Source organism: Lissotriton helveticus, chromosome 4_1, assembly GCF_964261635.1.
Source record: "Lissotriton helveticus chromosome 4_1, aLisHel1.1, whole genome shotgun sequence".
NCBI lineage: Eukaryota > Metazoa > Chordata > Amphibia > Caudata > Salamandridae > Lissotriton > Lissotriton helveticus.
The window spans coordinates 212,164,916-212,182,212 of NC_136063.1; the positions used below are offsets into that span (position 1 = coordinate 212,164,916).

At 42.9% G+C, this 17,297-nt stretch overlaps 1 protein-coding gene across 1 annotated transcript in view; it reads left to right on the plus strand.

Annotated features, from left to right (window-relative positions):
• Window positions 1–17,297, plus strand: part of COL22A1 (collagen type XXII alpha 1 chain) — a 1,057,215-nt gene that overhangs the window by 597,462 nt on the left and 442,456 nt on the right. Inside the window, exon 14 of the mRNA XM_078686128.1 lies at window positions 16,946–16,999. Within this exon, the coding sequence (XP_078542254.1) occupies window positions 16,946–16,999 (54 nt within the window). The remainder of the gene's footprint in view (window positions 1–16,945; window positions 17,000–17,297) is intronic.

Here is a 17,297-nt window from a genome sequence, read left to right on the forward strand (position 1 = left end):
TAATTCTGATTTATAAATTAGTGCTAGCCCTCCTCCTCGTTGTTTTTGTCTATCAAGTCTCAATAGACTATAGCTGGAGGGAATTGCATCAAGAATATCCGGAGAGGATGCATCTTCTAGCCATGTCTCGGTAAGGAACATGGCGTCCAGGTCTCTATTTGCCAATAAATCGTAAATCTCTGTTTTATGTTTGATCATGGACCTACAATTCAGCAATATCATCTTAAGCTTAGCTTCTTCTTTAGGCATTTTGCTTACCGTAGGAAGCGCCTGATTACATACCTTACAGAGGGGAGGTAGATGCTCAGGCCCTAAAGTATGTAAACAGCTATGAGTCAGCATCTGACCAATCGATAGTAGATCAGCTTTAGGATAGTGTAGTCGGGGGCTAGTGCTGCTTGGGGCACCCGCTGAGTTGGTGGGGCCAGGGGGTTCTGCCCAGCGCCCCGGTCGATCGCGGACGGGGGCAGACGGGCAGGACTCTGGCTTGACTCCGGCGCGCGACCGGCGCGCCCGCAATGCGCGTCCGCTGCGCGGAGCCATGACCGTATGTTTTTATACCGTCGTCCGTGCGACGGAAGAGGCGAGCCCTCACTAAGATGGCCGCCACTATTTTCCCTGCCGGCCCCCGAAGATGACGGCCCTACAATCGCCACTCACTAAGAGGGGTAGGCAAGTAGTCTGCCAATACAGTCAGGGAAAATGCAGGTAATATCTTAACACGCCTTGCCCAGCACCCTAAATCGGTGCGAGATCAATTCCAGCCACGATGTTTGCAGCACGAGTGTAAAGCGCTAATGCCAGGGGGAGGGGGGAAGGACAGACAGGGCAAATATTCAGCAAATTAAAACAAAGGTTTTTAAAAGCAAACCTCCCAGCTCATGCCTCAGGAGTCAATGAATAGCAGTCTCCTTACCACTGTGCTTCTGCTGTTTTTATACCGTCGTCCGTGCGACGGAAGAGGCGAGCCCTCACTAAGATGGCCGCCACTATTTTCCCTGCCGGCCCCCAAAGATGACGGCCCTACAATCGGCCACTCACTAAGGGGGGTAGGCAAGTAGTCTGCCAATACAGTCAGGGAAAATGCAGGTAAGATCTTAACACGCCTTGCCCAGCACCCTAAATTGGTGCGAGATCAATTCCAGCCACGATGTTTGCAGCACGAGTGTAAAGCGCTAATGCCAGGGGGAGGGGGGAAGGACACACAGGGCAAATATTCAGCAAATTAAAACAAAGGTTTTTAAAAGCAACCTCCCGGCTCACGCCTCAGGAGTCAATGAATAGCAGTCTCCTTACCACGTTGCTTCTGCTGTTTTTATACCGTCGTCCGTGCGACGGAAGAGGCGAGCCCTCACTAAGATGGACGCCACTATTTTCCCTGCCGGCCCCCGAAGATGACGGCCCTACAATCGGCCACTCACTAAGGGGGGTAGGCAAGTAGTCTGCCAATACAGTCAGGGAATATGCAGGTAAGATCTTAACACGCCTTGCCCAGCACCCTAAATCGGTGCGAGATCAATTCCAGCCACGATGTTTGCAGCACGAGTGTAAAGCGCTAATGCCAGGGGGAGGGGGGAAGGACACACAGGGCAAATATTCAGCAAATTAAAACAAAGGTTTTTAAAAGCAATCTCCCGGCTCACGCCTCAGGAGTCAATGAATAGCAGTCTACAAGCTTTGATGGAAGCAGCCCCAGCCCCTTCAGAGAAGTGGTACATCTTGATGGGAAACATCATTTACCCTACAGTCTTTACAATGACCAGCCTTTACAATGAGGTTGGTACCCCGCATGCAACGTTACCACGTGTTACTTTAGCATGCAAGTCGTTGCAATGAATTTCTGTAGGAAACGTTTTGTTGGACTGGTGTTGGATTTTTAAGTCCAACACCTTCCCTACTGTTGCGTAGACTGGGGTCAGAATGGAAAATATACTTTCCAAAGTCCAGCGCCTTCTAAAGCAAGTTGTTGTAATGACCTGCGTGCTAAAATAACACGTGGAAACGTCATGACTGACCGCATTGTAAAGGCGTGCAGGGTAAAAGCCTGCAGGATTCTGTTATACAACCCATTTTGATGTGTGGTTAATTCACACCTTTCATTCAATCAGCAATTGAAAGCATCCTTAAAAGGCAACGTGTTAGGCCTGGAATTCGTGGCGTGGTTTTCTCCCTAACCTTTTGCCTTCAGAACTCCTGTTTTTTCTGACTTTGTTTTTGCTGACCTTAGGACTCTGCACACTTTACCTCTGTTAACTAGTACTAAAGTTCTAGAGCTCTGTTAGATTGGCTTATACCCAATTGGCATATTTCATTTATTTGTAAGACCCTAGTAAAGTGGCACTACTTATACCCAGGGCCTGTAATTTAAATTCTAATAGTGAGCCTGCAGCACTGATAGTGCCACCCTATTAAGGAGCACTTTAGCACTTTAAACATGCTTGAGGCCTGCCATTGCAGCCTGTGTGTGCAGTTTCTAAACTGCTATTTAGACCTTGCATAAAAAACTTTTTGCCAGGCTCAAACCTTCCTTTTTAATACATAAAAGTCGCCCCTAAAGTAGGGCCTGGACATCCCAAAGGGAAGTTTGCTGTGTATTTAAAAAGTTGAACATGTACTTTGAGGTTTGCAAGTCCTGTTAGTGGGAAATCTCTTACATTTGTTTTTCACTACTGCAAGGCCTGCCTCTCCCTTAGGATAACATCGGAGTTACCTTATTCCATTTTATAAGTGGAATTTCCAAATGGGACCAGGGAACCAGTTCATGCTTTGTGTCTCTGGAATTCTAAGGAAAAATCCTAACTCATGGTGAAGTCAGATTTTTAATTACCATTTTGAAAGTACCCCTTTTAGAACGTTGGACTTTCCTTGTCTTAGTCATATGGTGCCTCCAGCCTGTCTCTGGGTCACATGACTGGGTGTAGTTGACACTTGGGCTTTGTGTATTCCACCTACATAGCCACACACAATGGAGAGCTTAGGTGTGGCTGGATGGGCCAAAACTGTCAGGATGGGAGGGAGAAGTTGAACTCAGTACCACTTATGCTTGAATAGGCTGTGTTCTATCTCCACACAAAAGACTGCATACCTCCTGTAGTTAGTCTGGAGCCCGGGACAGGATGTCAGGGCACCTGTGCACTTCAAAGGCATGCCTATAGAAGCTTCTCCTCACTTCTAAGGCACAACTGGGTATAAATATTGGACCTCAGACACTATCTCTTCAATACGGTTCTCGACACGTGGATACTCTGCCTGTAAGAAGGGCTGCTATGCTGCTGAAAGGACTGTCACTCAGCTACAGTATTGCTCTGAAGGACTGCTGGCTTCTGTGCAGACCTGCTGCCCTCTTGCCTCAGTTGGAAGCACTGGATTTACATCTCTTGAACCCAGAAACCAAAGTGACTCCAAGGGCTAGTTTGCTGGTCTCCTGATCTGAAGCCTTAGGGATATAACAGGCTTCCAAAAGCCTGTACTCTGCCATCTGTACGTTTACCCTGCCAAGTGGTGACACCTTAGTCCTGGACCCTTGGAAGTGGGCATAAGGTGCTCTGCCAACTTCTGTGGATCTAGTGGAACCAATGCATCTCCTTTGATGTGCTGTGCAAACCTAAGCAGAACCTATACATTACTACTGCTGCATGGATTGGAACCGTGGTAAAGAACTGCAGAGCTGCCGCAGCCCATCGTAACCACCTCTGTGCGGCGCATTCTTGGCACAGCCCTTTGCATCCCTTGCCGGCGGTAACCTGGACAACGATACTGGACTCCACATTGCAGCAATGGAGCTCTTTGGAACCGACACATCACCCCAACTTCTGTTACCTCGAGGCCAGACTTCACATCACAAGCCCCATCAACAGGATACTGAACAACGATGCAGGCACTTGCATCTCAGCATCGTTGCATCTCATAACGCAAGGCATCTCTATGGCTGTGCGACACGTCTTTGACGCTGAACCTCACAATGCTCTGCAAACCAGGTTTTAAGGTACTCTGTTCAGTGGGCCTAACTGGGTCTCTGTAGCCAGCTCGCGCTTTATCACGGTTGGCCTGAAGTTGTGACTTTATCCGGGTCCAGTGCGACCAGATACCCACAGTTGGTACTTTGTGCAATTTTATGCTATTTTTCATAAAATCTTTTAAACTGCAAACCTCCGGTTGTACATATTGGTATATTGTCGTTTTGGTCTTGTTTTATTTACTAAAGATCCCATTTTTCAAATTAGGTGTAGAATCGTTTTTTCTGTGGTGCTTTCACTTTATAACTGTTTGAAGCGTTACACAAATATTTTACACATTGCCTTTAATTGAAGCCTGACTGTTCTGTGCACAGCTACCAGTGGGTTGAGCACAGGTTAATTTGAGGTTGGCTTTTGCCTCACCCTGACAAGGATTGGGGGTGCTGCTTGATCAGGGTTCACACCCCAGTCAACCAACAACCCAAATTCATACATTCATGATGGCTAGGAGGCTCTCACATTTCTACAAACTGACATCCATATCACAATCACATGAATGCTAGTTTTAGTCCATCTGTACTGTTACAAAATACTCTCCATAAGACATCAATGAAGGACATACAAAAATCTCAGAGGGTACAGTTGCTCTGCCAGGAAAAGGAAGAACAAATCCATGCTCATCTGCTTGAATTAAATCATATTAAAAAATAACTTAACACAATGTCATTGCATAGCCTGAAGCCTAACTTCTTGCCTTAATTAAACAGTAATTATGTTTCTTTGTTAAGACAAATTGCTTATGTTCACAGTATTCCTTGTGGTACATCTGCTTTTCTCACCAGCAAGCAGGCTGATGTTAAAACCACATGGTCAAAGTAAATTTTTAAATTAACTATTTTACCCTCACCAGCCTATGAAATATATCTAATTTACAGAGTTTCATATGTAGAACTTCAGTTACAAGTGAGAAAATAACAAATTAGAATTCCATTAAATATGTGCTTGCTATAAACTTCAAATCAATTTTGTGTAAGGTTCCCCACCACTCCATCCACATTCAATGAAGATTGCAAAACATGGAGAGATTTTTCCTATAACTGGCCAAGAGGAACATTTGAAATGACTATCATCAAATTTGCAAATGTACCAAATCCTACAAAAACTAAAGATTGCTAAAGATTTGGATGCATTATAAGTCTGAATAAAGCACTTTAGATCAGGATTAGACCCATGGATGGCCATGGTACAAGGGTCCCTGTACTAGGAAGTAATCTATCCGGGATGATGAAATATGAACTTGTGAGTAGTACATATAGTTTTTGTCAGATGGATATATTAGACTCCATACATCTGCCAAGGAATGGTAACTTATGACATCATGTGTGAATGCTCTGTCAGCAGCATTACACCTATTCAGAGATCCTGTCGTACCTGTGAGAGGGTCATGGGTAATATAATATTCCAATCCTTCCCTCCATGGTTCATGTCTTTCTAAGTAGACTGGATTGTTGTACCAGCAATGAGGCTTTGCTGTTGTTAGGGGCAGTCTTGGCCTCCTGTCTTTATTTTCAAAAAGATCCAGCTGCCGTCTAAATCCGCCCATATCCAGTGTGGGAAAGTTTTACATACAAGAATTTTCTCCCTGCGTTCCCTAGACTGTCTACGCTTGGCTGGTAGTCTCTGGGCCAGAGCAAGAACCTCTGTTAGAAATTGGGTTTCTGGTTGGCAGAGATATGCACTCCTAGTCAGGGTAAGTCAGACACACAGCATAGATTAACCTGTGCTAACCCTCTGGTTGCTTGGCACAGAGCAGTCAGGCTTAACTTAAGAGGCGATGTGTAAAGTATTTGTGCAACACTTCAAACAGTACCTCAGTGAAAACACCACAAAAAACTCCACACCAGTTTCTAAAAATAAATTATGATTTTAGAATTAAAACAACACATTTCCAATGGTGCTGTTGCATTAGCTCCAATGGCGATGTGCTGGCTCCAAGTGTGATGCACAGGTTCTGTTCCTGGAATAGCGGTGATGTGTTGATTCTGCTAATGCAGCAGAGGATGCGTCAGTTCCACTGGAGCAAACATCTCGATCCACTCCAATTGGATCAGGCATAGGAGCAGGGGGTAAGACTTAGCTCACCCGTAGTCATAGAACAGGAGGCAAGCCAGCATGCCCTTGGAGATCACTCTGGGTTCAAGTATGGTAGTCCAATTCTTTCTCAACAGGGCAGAGGGTAGCAGGCAGCAGGGAAGCACAGCAGAAAAGGAGGTCTTCCAGAGCAGCAGTACAGCAGAATGTCAGTCCTTATAGCAGTACAGCAGTCCTTCCTCCTGGCAGAGTAATTCACAGGTTCAGTATTGACTCATTTGGTGGTGTCAGAGACCCAGTACTTTTTCCTTGTTATACCTTTGAAGTGCAGGGGACTTCAAAGGTGGACTTTGAAGTGCAGAGAGGTCCTCCCTCCCAGGACTGGCTCCAGACTCACTACTGGGGGCTATGCAGCCCTTTGTGTGGGGACAGGACACAGCGTATTAAGGTGTAAGTGTCAGCTCCTCCCTCCTATCCTACCTAGGATGACCCATCAGGATGTGGATGGCCCATCTGTTTCCCCTGATCTCCCTTTGTCTTTGGCTGTCTAGAGAGAATGTACAAAGTCGGGCTGAGACCCACCCCAGACGTGCATTTGAGACAGGCTGCAGGCACACAAGAGCTTAGAGCGGAAAAATGCCATCTTTCTGAAAGTAAAAAAGTAAACAACAAATTTACCTAAACCACAGCACTATTTAAAGCCCTCGTTATTTTTGGCTTACTGGTCAAACACAATTCCTTTTGGTTTGCACCGATATTTTATTTATATCTTTCTATTTAATTCTTATATGTTTTCAAATTACCACATTTATATCTGAAAAAGACAAAAACTTATTTTCTGTACAACAATTCACAAGCAAATGTGCATATCTACAAAAAATCATTTACAATCCTCATTTTAAATAAGAAATGCTTCACATATTACATCAAATATACAAAGTACTACACAAAAATAAAAAAATGCCAACAAACATTTAAACCCTAGTTGGATTACAGCTGGTTAGACCACATTTGTAAAGCGCACAATCACCCGTAAGGGTCTCTAGGCGCTGGGGGCCGTCGGGAAGATTAAGCAAGCTATTGCCCAGGTGCTGGGCTAACCTGCCGCCGGAGCCGGGGATCGAACCGTGGTCCCCAGATTCCAGCGTCAGTCGCCCTGGCCGCGGCGCCACACCTCTTCCTTGAATCAGTATCCTAAGACCTAATATTTTATGGTCAAAAAATGAGCAAATAACAAATGCTAAAGAAATCTTTTGGTAGCAAAAATTAATTGAAGCTATCTCAAAACCGAATTTTTGGTTTCTTAGTTTTCTTATCCTCCTTTGTTGTGCCGACGCGTTTCGAATCAAGGGAACTGATACCCGGATTCTCTGCAGGGCTTTTCTATTTTCTGTACAAGATGTGCAAAATAAAAGAATTCATTTACAATTTCAGAAAGCTGCCTTCTCCTCACTCTCTAATACTAACTATAACTATATGTTGTGCTCAACCTTATACCTGAATATATTACAATGGAGCCTTCCTGATTTTGTTGTGTGCTCTATTTCCGGGTATTCGGTTCACTTCAAGATTTTGAGGCCACCTTGTTTTGTTCCTCAACTGCTTTTGTTTCACCTAGCAGTGATTACTGCTTTTCCAGCATCAAGCTGAGATGATACTTCTTATTGTTTAAACAGCTCTTGGGGAGTTACGCCATACTCGCTGTTGTATAATCGCAAACGCCAAACTTCTTTCCTTCGCCGCGTTCAATTAATGACAAAGTGCTTTTGACGCGGCTCGTGTTTTTGCTCAAGGGACGTGTTCTTTACTGCCACGATTCCTTTCTGTCATGCCCACGGATGTTCGCTACTTCACAAACGCTTGGAGCGTGCCATTTTTAAAAGGGTAGTGATACTTTCATCTTTTCCAGTAAAGAGGGTTTTTTATTAACATCCAATGATATGAAAATTGAAAGAACTACTCCTTCTCAATCAGGACTTACAGTTTATAAGTATAGTAAGAATTCCTATGGCGAACCTATGGGAGAGGTAGGCCTCACAGTAGTGAAAAATGTATGTGTGTGTTTTTTGCTGCCAGCACATGCAAAATGTAAAAGAATATGTCCTACCATTTTACTGCACAGCCCCCCTCCCTATGGGCTACGCATGGCCTCCCTTAGGGGTGACATATGTAATTAAGGGGGAGTTTAAGGAAGATTAGCAGTGGGTTTTAAATGTCAAGTCGACATAACAGTGTAAACTGCACCCACGGGCTCTGCAGTGGCAGGCCTGAGACATGTTTAAAGTGCTACTCGTGTGGGTAGCACAATCAGCGCTGCAGGCCCACTAGTATTATTTAATGTAAAGGCCCTAGGCAGATGTAGTGCACTCTACTAGGAACGTCTAGGTAATTTAAATATGCCAGTTGTGGATAAGTAAATCAAACCACGTCCCCCCCCCCCCCCCCCCATCCAGTCTCTTCCCACGTTGTCATTCTCTCTGGATGGAAGATGTGCCTCCTGTGTCAGGACTGTAAAGGCTCACTTTAAGACAAATTTTGAAGACAAATTCTGCAGCTGTCCACTGAGCCCCTCACAGCAGCATGTTATATTAGTCCTCACCTGCTCTCTGCATCAGAACCCAGAGAGAGCAGAGGATTGCAAGTGGGTGGGGCCATCCAAAAGCAGCCAATATCATAACAACCATCAATTGACAGCTAACTTTCTTCCTTCACTGCCCATGTTTCGGCAGTGTTCAGCAGACAATCCGTCTGAATAACCCATTTTCTGCCTCCACATGTCTGTCCTATCAACATCTGTTGGTGAAAAAGACACAAAATTGGATGATCATTGGTTCCGGACTAGGGTCACATCCTAATTAATTATTACAATTCTTCAAAGAACAACATATCCTTTTTAGGAGAACACTGCTTCACACTCAAGGAACTTCCCTTAAATATATTGTACTCACTACAAGAGTCCTTTAAACTCCAGCAAAGCACAGTGCTCTATTTTTAAGGCACTACGTCCTGCTCTTTTCTAGAGAGTCCAAGTTGGTACACCAGGTGGGACGAGGAAACGTGCCTTTATTGATATCCATCACCACCCCCTTTTGTACCGCTTTTGGCCGCCATAAGTGTGGCAGGGTATGCTCAGACGTGAGTCCCTTGCTCACTTTGCCACTGGATTCAAGCAAGCCGGGCTGAAGACGGCTGGAATGCCAGAAACCGGTCATCGGAAGCTTGTTTCCGGGTCCAGGGAAGACATGGCTTGGCAGTTCGGGCTGGACTGTTCCCATGAGGCACAGGGTCAGGCTGATTTGCATATAGCCATGTCTGAACTGGGATGGCAGAGTGGGCTAAAGAACGGTGATGGATTAAACCCAGATCTTTTGACTGGGTGTGAGTGTTTGATTGATTCAGATGCTCCGTCCATCACCACCCCCTTCCCCCCCCACCCCCTTTTGTACTGCTTTATTGATATCAGGCACACATGTTCTCTTAATGTTCTGTTATAGTAAGTACTTATGTAATGATTAGATTCCTTTAAATCTATTGACCTCCTGTTATAATATTTAATCATTCTGTTACTTATTTAAGGTCGGGCACCCCAAAAAACATCTGCAATCTGACAAACTGCACATTCATGTTCTCATGCGATTCTGTTTACATGACTGTATACAATAATTCTAATGGGGCTTGGTAATGACATTGTAATTGCCTCATGAAGGCCCATCTCAAACACAGCCTGTCCTCACAGTGAGCAGTGATGGTGAAGCAGAGAAGGGGGATCTAATTAAACTCCACAATAAAATAAGCCGCAGGATTACTAATAACGTTGACGCAGAGTCTTTGTGTGAATGACTTTCCCATTGACACCAATTAAAAGGCATTCGCCTTTAGACCCTCGCAGTCACCCCTAACCTCACTCATTATAAAAGGAACATACTGTACAAACTCTGTGTACTTAAAGCCACCCACGTGTTGCGTGTGATGTCACTGTTATGTAAAACTCAAAGTTAATATATTCGTACTGTCATTGCAATTTGCATTTATAAAAACCTTTCCAATGAATGCAATAGCTGCAGCTAGCCTACTTCTAATTTTGCCATTACGGTAAAAGCTGGGGGTAGAATGAATGCAAGTAAAACTCTCAGTATGAGGAGCTCAGCTATGCAGGCAGCAGGAATGCGAATCGATCTTAACGAATCAAAAACTGTACGCATTCACATTTCATGATGATAATATAAATAACAATAATCGTAATGTAATCATTGTAAATTATTAAAACAGTTGTGTGGGTTTTTAATTATTCTTTTAGGTGTGGTGTAGATTATTTTATTATTACAGGCACATTCTGGTGTACATCTGAGCATGTCTGTAGTAAGAAATGACCTCACGACTTGCTTGTAATAACCTTCTGAGCAGTAGTGATGCAGTGTAATCGGAATAGGAAAGTCACCTCTGAGGTCCATCCCCTCAGATTGGCGATTGGCCTTTGGTCTCGTGCCTCGATATGGGCATGTAACTCCTCTGTGACTAATATTATCCCGCTAACGTGTATTAACCCTTTATGAATTATTATTAATATTATTTTATTTACAATGGACTCAGATGCCAGGTAGGATTCATGGTTCTTGTACATCAGATTACAGGGCCAGGAGGACGAGAAGAAGTCGAAGAGATCAAGCAGGGCATGGAGACGTATTAAGAAAGAAAGAAATGTATGAGGACCTTTCTCAATTCCAAATGAATTCTAGATTTTCTGAGTTCGGGTGGCAAGTTGTGGCAAGCCTCAGTGCTAAGTTACAAAAGAAGTTGCTACCCCAAAAACTCAGGGGCATATTATCAAGGGGGGCGATAGGGAAATATCGCCGCTTTAGTGGCAATAATTCTATCACCCTATTACCAAGCTGTCGCTAACAGCAGTTAGCGACAGCTTGTAGGCGATAGCGAGCGGTTTGGGGCCCGCTTTGCATGTCGGCGATATTTATCGCTAATGGCATGCAAAGTGGGCGTACCCAACCTGTTAGCAACTGAAAGCAGTCGCTAACATCGCTATCGCCTATTACCAACACAGGCGTAGCGATGGAAATATTCGCACTAAGCGCGAATATCTCCAAAAACTAACGCCTGCTCAGACCAGTTCTTAGCCATTATATCCAATGAATGGTAGGTGGATATAATGGCCAAGACCCTGTTAGCGATAATGCGTGAATATCTATTCATGGATTTTGCCGCTATCGCCAGGAATGTTATAGCTTTTGAGATAAACTTTGCTAATAGCACGTTATCTCAGCGATAAAATCCGGTGATGCACGGCGATAAAAAAATTGCCGCTAAGCCTACTTAGCGATAAATATCGCTATTTGTTGATAATATGCCCCTTAGTTTCTTGCTTCTCAGGGTAAAAAGCTAAACTCTACTGTTAGATTGCAGGTGGGGAGTGTACGGGCAGAGACTGTCATTCAGATCTGAGCTTTGAAGCTCATGAAAAGATCTGTGACCAGACACAGACCCTTGAAGTTCACCTGTAGTTGGAATTTCAGATACTACAATTATTTCTGAGCCCCAGAGACGTGGTTGAACATGCAGAGATTATGGGCTGTCCTGAAGGCAGAGTTCTGAGCTCCCAGTAGGCAGTGGAGCGACCAAGCTATAGGCTGTCACACTAATGAATTCAGCAAAGAATGCAATCCATGGCAATGGAAGCATAGTGAGCGTTGGTCAAATAGGGACATATGTTTCTCAGAAGATGCAACAAAGGAAGCAGGATGTAAACACAACCTTAATTCACTTTACCGGAGGAGATGTGGGTGTTTCATACACAAAGGACACAATACACTACTCATTCATTGTAAGTGGTTACCAATGTCAATCATCTCAGTTTTTTAGTAGTTGAGCTTCAGGCTGCTCTGGCCATCCACTGATAAATGGCCACCAATTATTCATTCAGTCTCAGCACTGCTATAGGAACTTATTTATCCAGCATAATGATAAGCTGCTGACTATCAACTGCGCCCTGCAGCGAAACACCTATTCAAGTCAGATAGTTGTTGACCAGAGATCTTAAAGACTACCGGTGAAAAGGAGGAGCACTTTGGCTTCCACACAGAAATTGCAACTTGTCTGGCCAGGAGGAAAGGATGAAGCATGAGGTACTGTACTCACCCATCCAACAAAGACTGAAGGCACTACAACAATATACCTGCTGTACTAATATCAGATTGACAGCGAATCCTCACCCTGTGTTCAACAACATCAAAACTAGTAGAAAAATCCAGCAGAGGATTTCGAGTATCACTTATATATCCACTTTTGAGGGCGTGGTTGTGGATAACATGACACTTAGAGTTGTAGTATTTCTATAGCACCCATTTCAACTATACATTGTTTCAAGGCACTGGACTGAATAGTAGATCCCAGGACCAAAGGACATATTAGAGTGATAGGGTCTTATGGTTTCTTTTAAAGTGATGAAAGTTGGTCCCTTCTAAAGCATCCTTACTAGATCATTCCACATTGGTGCACACAAGATCTTTTGATGCTTTCCCCCATAGAACAAAGTCTAGAGATGACATTTGGGCAACCCTCCTCGAGATCTCTTAGTTCTTCATGGAAATTAAGGTGAGAGAGTGCAGTAAAGGTCATGGGTTAGAGGTTCTTCCTCCTGAATGTACCCTCAACTCAATGAGGCTTACTCTTGATACTGCTGATTCAAGCTGATTTTTGAAACCTTCCTGCAAGACCCCCATCCAAATGCAGATTTCCTGTCTGTGTAAACGGGGCACATGTTCAAAACAATGAAGCTTGCTCTGAAGTCAATCAATCAATCAAGATTTTTAAAGTGCATCACTACTCAAAGAGTGTCCCGGTGCAAGACTTTATTTTGGGTACTGTACAAACTGAATTATTTATTTGGACCTTTTCATATAATAAAATAAATTAACAACTGTTGTCATTGACCTTTCTGATTCCTAAAGTAATTTCTTAAGAGTGGAGCTATTTCCAATAGATCATTGATATCTATCTATCTATCTATCTATCTATCTATCTATCTATCTATCTATCTATCTATCTATCTATCTATCTATCTATCTATCTATAATCATTTCTGATCATTAGTCAAATTTCTGTTAATTGTTTTTTTAATAATGTTTCAGTTAATTTACAAGTTGGTTATGTTTTTTCCTTTGGGAGTTACCTTCAGTAGCATTGACTATGATGCAACCTGAGAAAATAGAAGCTGATGAGATTGAGGCCTTATGATGACTTTGGCGGTACTCCTTCGGCACCACCACCGCTCAGCCCACAGGAGGACTACCCACCCACTGGATTTCGATTGTAATTCATGGTGGGCCCGTGGTGCTGTGACGGTCTCACACTCGTAGGCTGGTAGGCTCATATGAGAGCCTAACAAGCACCCCAGCTGGCGTGACAGCACCTGCAGCATGTTCGTGTATGGTGTAGCATACATGCCAACCATGCCGGAATGGGGGTGCACTTACAGGGAGACACATGTTCCCCCCACATGCACCCTCTGGGCCGGATCCATCATGGGGCCTTATTAGGGCCCCCTTAGTTGCCTCTCGCTACCCTTTTCATTGTGGGCTCACCGATGTGAAAAGGGCAGTGAAAAGGCAACTCTTAATATGCTATGCATATCCAGGCTGGTTTCAGAATGCCGGCCAGCAGGATTCCTGATCATGGCAGAGTCGGCGGTCTCGTGGCGGTCCGATGGCCTCACTCAGAATACTGCTAGTGGTGGTCAGACCGCCACCACAAGTACAGCTGTCCTGAGTACGCCGTACTCGTAATAAAGCCCTAAGACAAGCATGTCATCGATCATTTTTTGGTATTTAAGTGAGCCACCATAATTGCGAAGGGAATATCCAGATTAAGGTCCCTTGTTCTTGGTCCCATAGAACGTAAGTGCACTTCATTAAGGAGGCTCCAAAAAGGTAAAAACTGCTCTGCGTTGTCTGTGTTCCCATCTAAAGGGTACTTTGCCTGTCTTTGTGGGCTGGACTGATTCCTAGTATAGGAACGTCAACACCAATTTGCCTATGGTTGATCTCTGTTTGGAGTGGCATTGTGGGCAGAAGAGATAGACCGGAATGTGGCCAAGTAATTACCAGTGATTGAGATTAATTTAAGCAGTCAACCATCACATTTTGTTTTTATAAATCAGAAACTCTAAGTGCAGAATAGATGCCCAGATGTTCGTTGTGGGCACAGGAATAAATCTGCACATCATTGACATTTTATAAAAAATGAATGGTGATACTAAATATACCAAAAGTAACCTGGGCAAAACTTTTGAAGCACTAATGTGTTCTTTTAGGATCTTTTCATGTATGTATTTTTTAAGAAAATCTCAGGATACTTTTTATCTGACAATGCTCTTGCATAAACACATTGAAGCAGCCTACAAGCATAAACAATGTAAAGGTGTTTATTCTGGTTCTTTGTGCTGCAGATAACTCAGATGTTGGAAAAGTGCTTGCTACTTATTTTATTTATTTTTATTTTATTTTTGCAATTTTTAAAGCGCACAAATACCCATACGGGTGTCTCGGCGCTGGTGATCTCAGAGCTCACTAAAGTATGACGGGGGAGTTAGGAGGAGGAGAAGAGCCATGTTTTAAGGTTTTTCCGAAATTTAAGAAGCGTGGGTGCAGATTTGATATGGAGTGGGAGGGTGTTCCACAGTTTGGCTGTGGCTGTCGTGAAGCATCTGTCTCCCCAGGTGGCCTTTCTTGTCCGAGGGACGTTCAGCAAGAAGGCTGCCGAGGATCGTAAAGTTCTGCGTTGCTCCGCAGGGCGGAGGGCTTCTTTTAGAAACCGTGGTCCAGGGTTATTCAAGGTCTTATAGGCTATACACAGAGCCTTAAATTTGATTCGACTCCTGATTGGGAGCCAATGGAGTTTTCTGATGTGGTGAGAGATGGATGTGAATTTAGGAATGGACAGTAAGGTTCTAGCCGCCGCGTTTTGCACGGTCTGTAATTTGTTAAGCACTCCTTCCTGGGCATTCAAAAGAAGTGAGTTACAGTAGTCCGTTCTTGAAAAGACTAAAGTGCTGATAAGAGTTTTGCCGGCTGACTGTGGTAAGTAAGGGAGAAGTTTCTTGATTTTTTTGAGGGTGTAAAAAGCGGATGATACGATGGCATTGGCGTGGTGGTGCTCAAGCACTTTGTGAAAGCATAATAAAACTTGATCGGGGAGATAATTACAGGTGGAAGCATTAATAGGTCAATCCCTGGTTCAGGTGGAGTATAGTGAGTGGCATTTCAGCTCATTGGCAAGTAAGCAGGTCATCATCAGGACAAAACTAAATTAAAATTTAAGTAATAAGATGCTTGCACATGATAAGCAATGGTACAATACTGTTTTTATCCAAATCCATGGAAGAAACTTTACCCAAGTAAGAGATACTGAGTTTCAGCAAGGTACCCATCTTTAGGTTTTGTCTGCACAGCGCTTACACTGTGCTTGTGAAATCTCTTAAATGTTATAAATCTGCAAAGGGGGCTCTTATCAGTTTCCTTTGCCAAATTACTGTGTTAATTTACTTTTCTGTAGAACCTTTTTTTATTAACTTTCCCCTGGCGGCAGGCTTTTATGATACTTCTACTAAAGTTGTGCACACTGTTTAACCCCCGTTCATTGTCAAGATAAGACCTCTTCCCAATGAAAAGGCAGACAGCTTCTGGCAGTATGCTGGAATGCTTGCTTTTTATTGCTTAGTTGTGTAAAGCAGATGCTTTAGACTTAGAACGTTTGCAACATTTTCTATTCATGCCTCAGTACCTTTCTTTACACTTTGCAGGCATTATAGGATTGATTTATTCAACGTAATCTATTTGGTCATTATGATCAAATTCTAAATGTTGTAGCAAACATTGCACATTAAAAATAAAGTTAATATACATATACAAATATAAATTCCTATATTTTAATACTAAACAGGCAGCCACAAATGCAGCTACCTTCAGACAACAGGGTCATGATTTCATTGGTGTAGCAGGTGTCGTGGCACCGGGCCCAAAAGTTAACAGAACTCATCTCTAAACACATAACATTGGTATAGCATCAATTAATTATATTATTTCCCTCTTTCATTTAATTTTTCAAAATGTTGCTATTACTTACCCACACTATACCACTAGTAACAGCACAAAATGTTCCCTTTTTGTATATAAATGATTCCTAACACTTTAACAGACTTTCAGTAACTTATATTGTACAACTACCCAGCAAGCTACAACTTACAATGAAAAATCTACTTATTATTAATCACATAGGTGAAGCCTAATGCATTTACCAATGCTTGTTTCTAGTGCTGCTGTAATCATATGCAATTCCAGAATACTTCTTTATGTAAAATGTGCACAATTTTCACAATTCACTAAAATACAAAATTGCTCCGAAATTTTGTCCATGGGAAACTAGTAGAAAATGTCCTCAAATAAGACATGTCCTTCTCCAACCAGTCTCCTGTCGTTGTCTCAGTTTACCTTTTTTTATGGAAGCTGTACCCTAGTGGGGAAGTTACTTGTGATATTGCCGTACTGTAGTATGTTTATTAATTGTAATTTTATAAAAAGCTGTGTGTATTTTTGGGAAGAAAAGTGACATTACCCCACCCTTAGTATTTCCTAAGTCACATGAGGAGGTGTTCAATAAGTGTTCTAAAATGGGTTAGTTGTGTTCACACTTCTTGTTTCTATTTTACTGCCGATTTTATCATTAAATTGCCTAATGTATGGTAATGAAACAATCAAACCAAATATCTGGATGACTGAAACATTTTACTGATTTGAATATTGTTTTAATGGTTCTCAAATGGCTTGATTAGAACTATTTCATTAGGTAAAAATATAAAATGATAGTGATTTAGTTTATGCTTTCTTTTTTAGGGGTCCCTTGGCCCGCCGGGACTCAACGGACGAGAAGGAGCAAAAGGAGAAAGAGTAAGTTTGAGTCTCCCCCAAAAAATCTTTGTTTTCAATTTAAATATTGTACTAGCAAACACATTTACTATGTATCATGTGGGTAGGTATGTGAACACCCTTCCGCTACACATAGGAAGGAAAACTAGAAATCCAACTCAAAATCTCTATTTGATAGTCTTTAATCTCCCTGCCATAATCTAGGTTTCAATATAGACCGCGAGTGGACTAACCACGTGTAATTACAAAGCATTAGTTACAGATTTGGCTTCAGCAGTTGGGTAAACGTAAGTGGCTTCGTAACCTGTAACTTACAGAA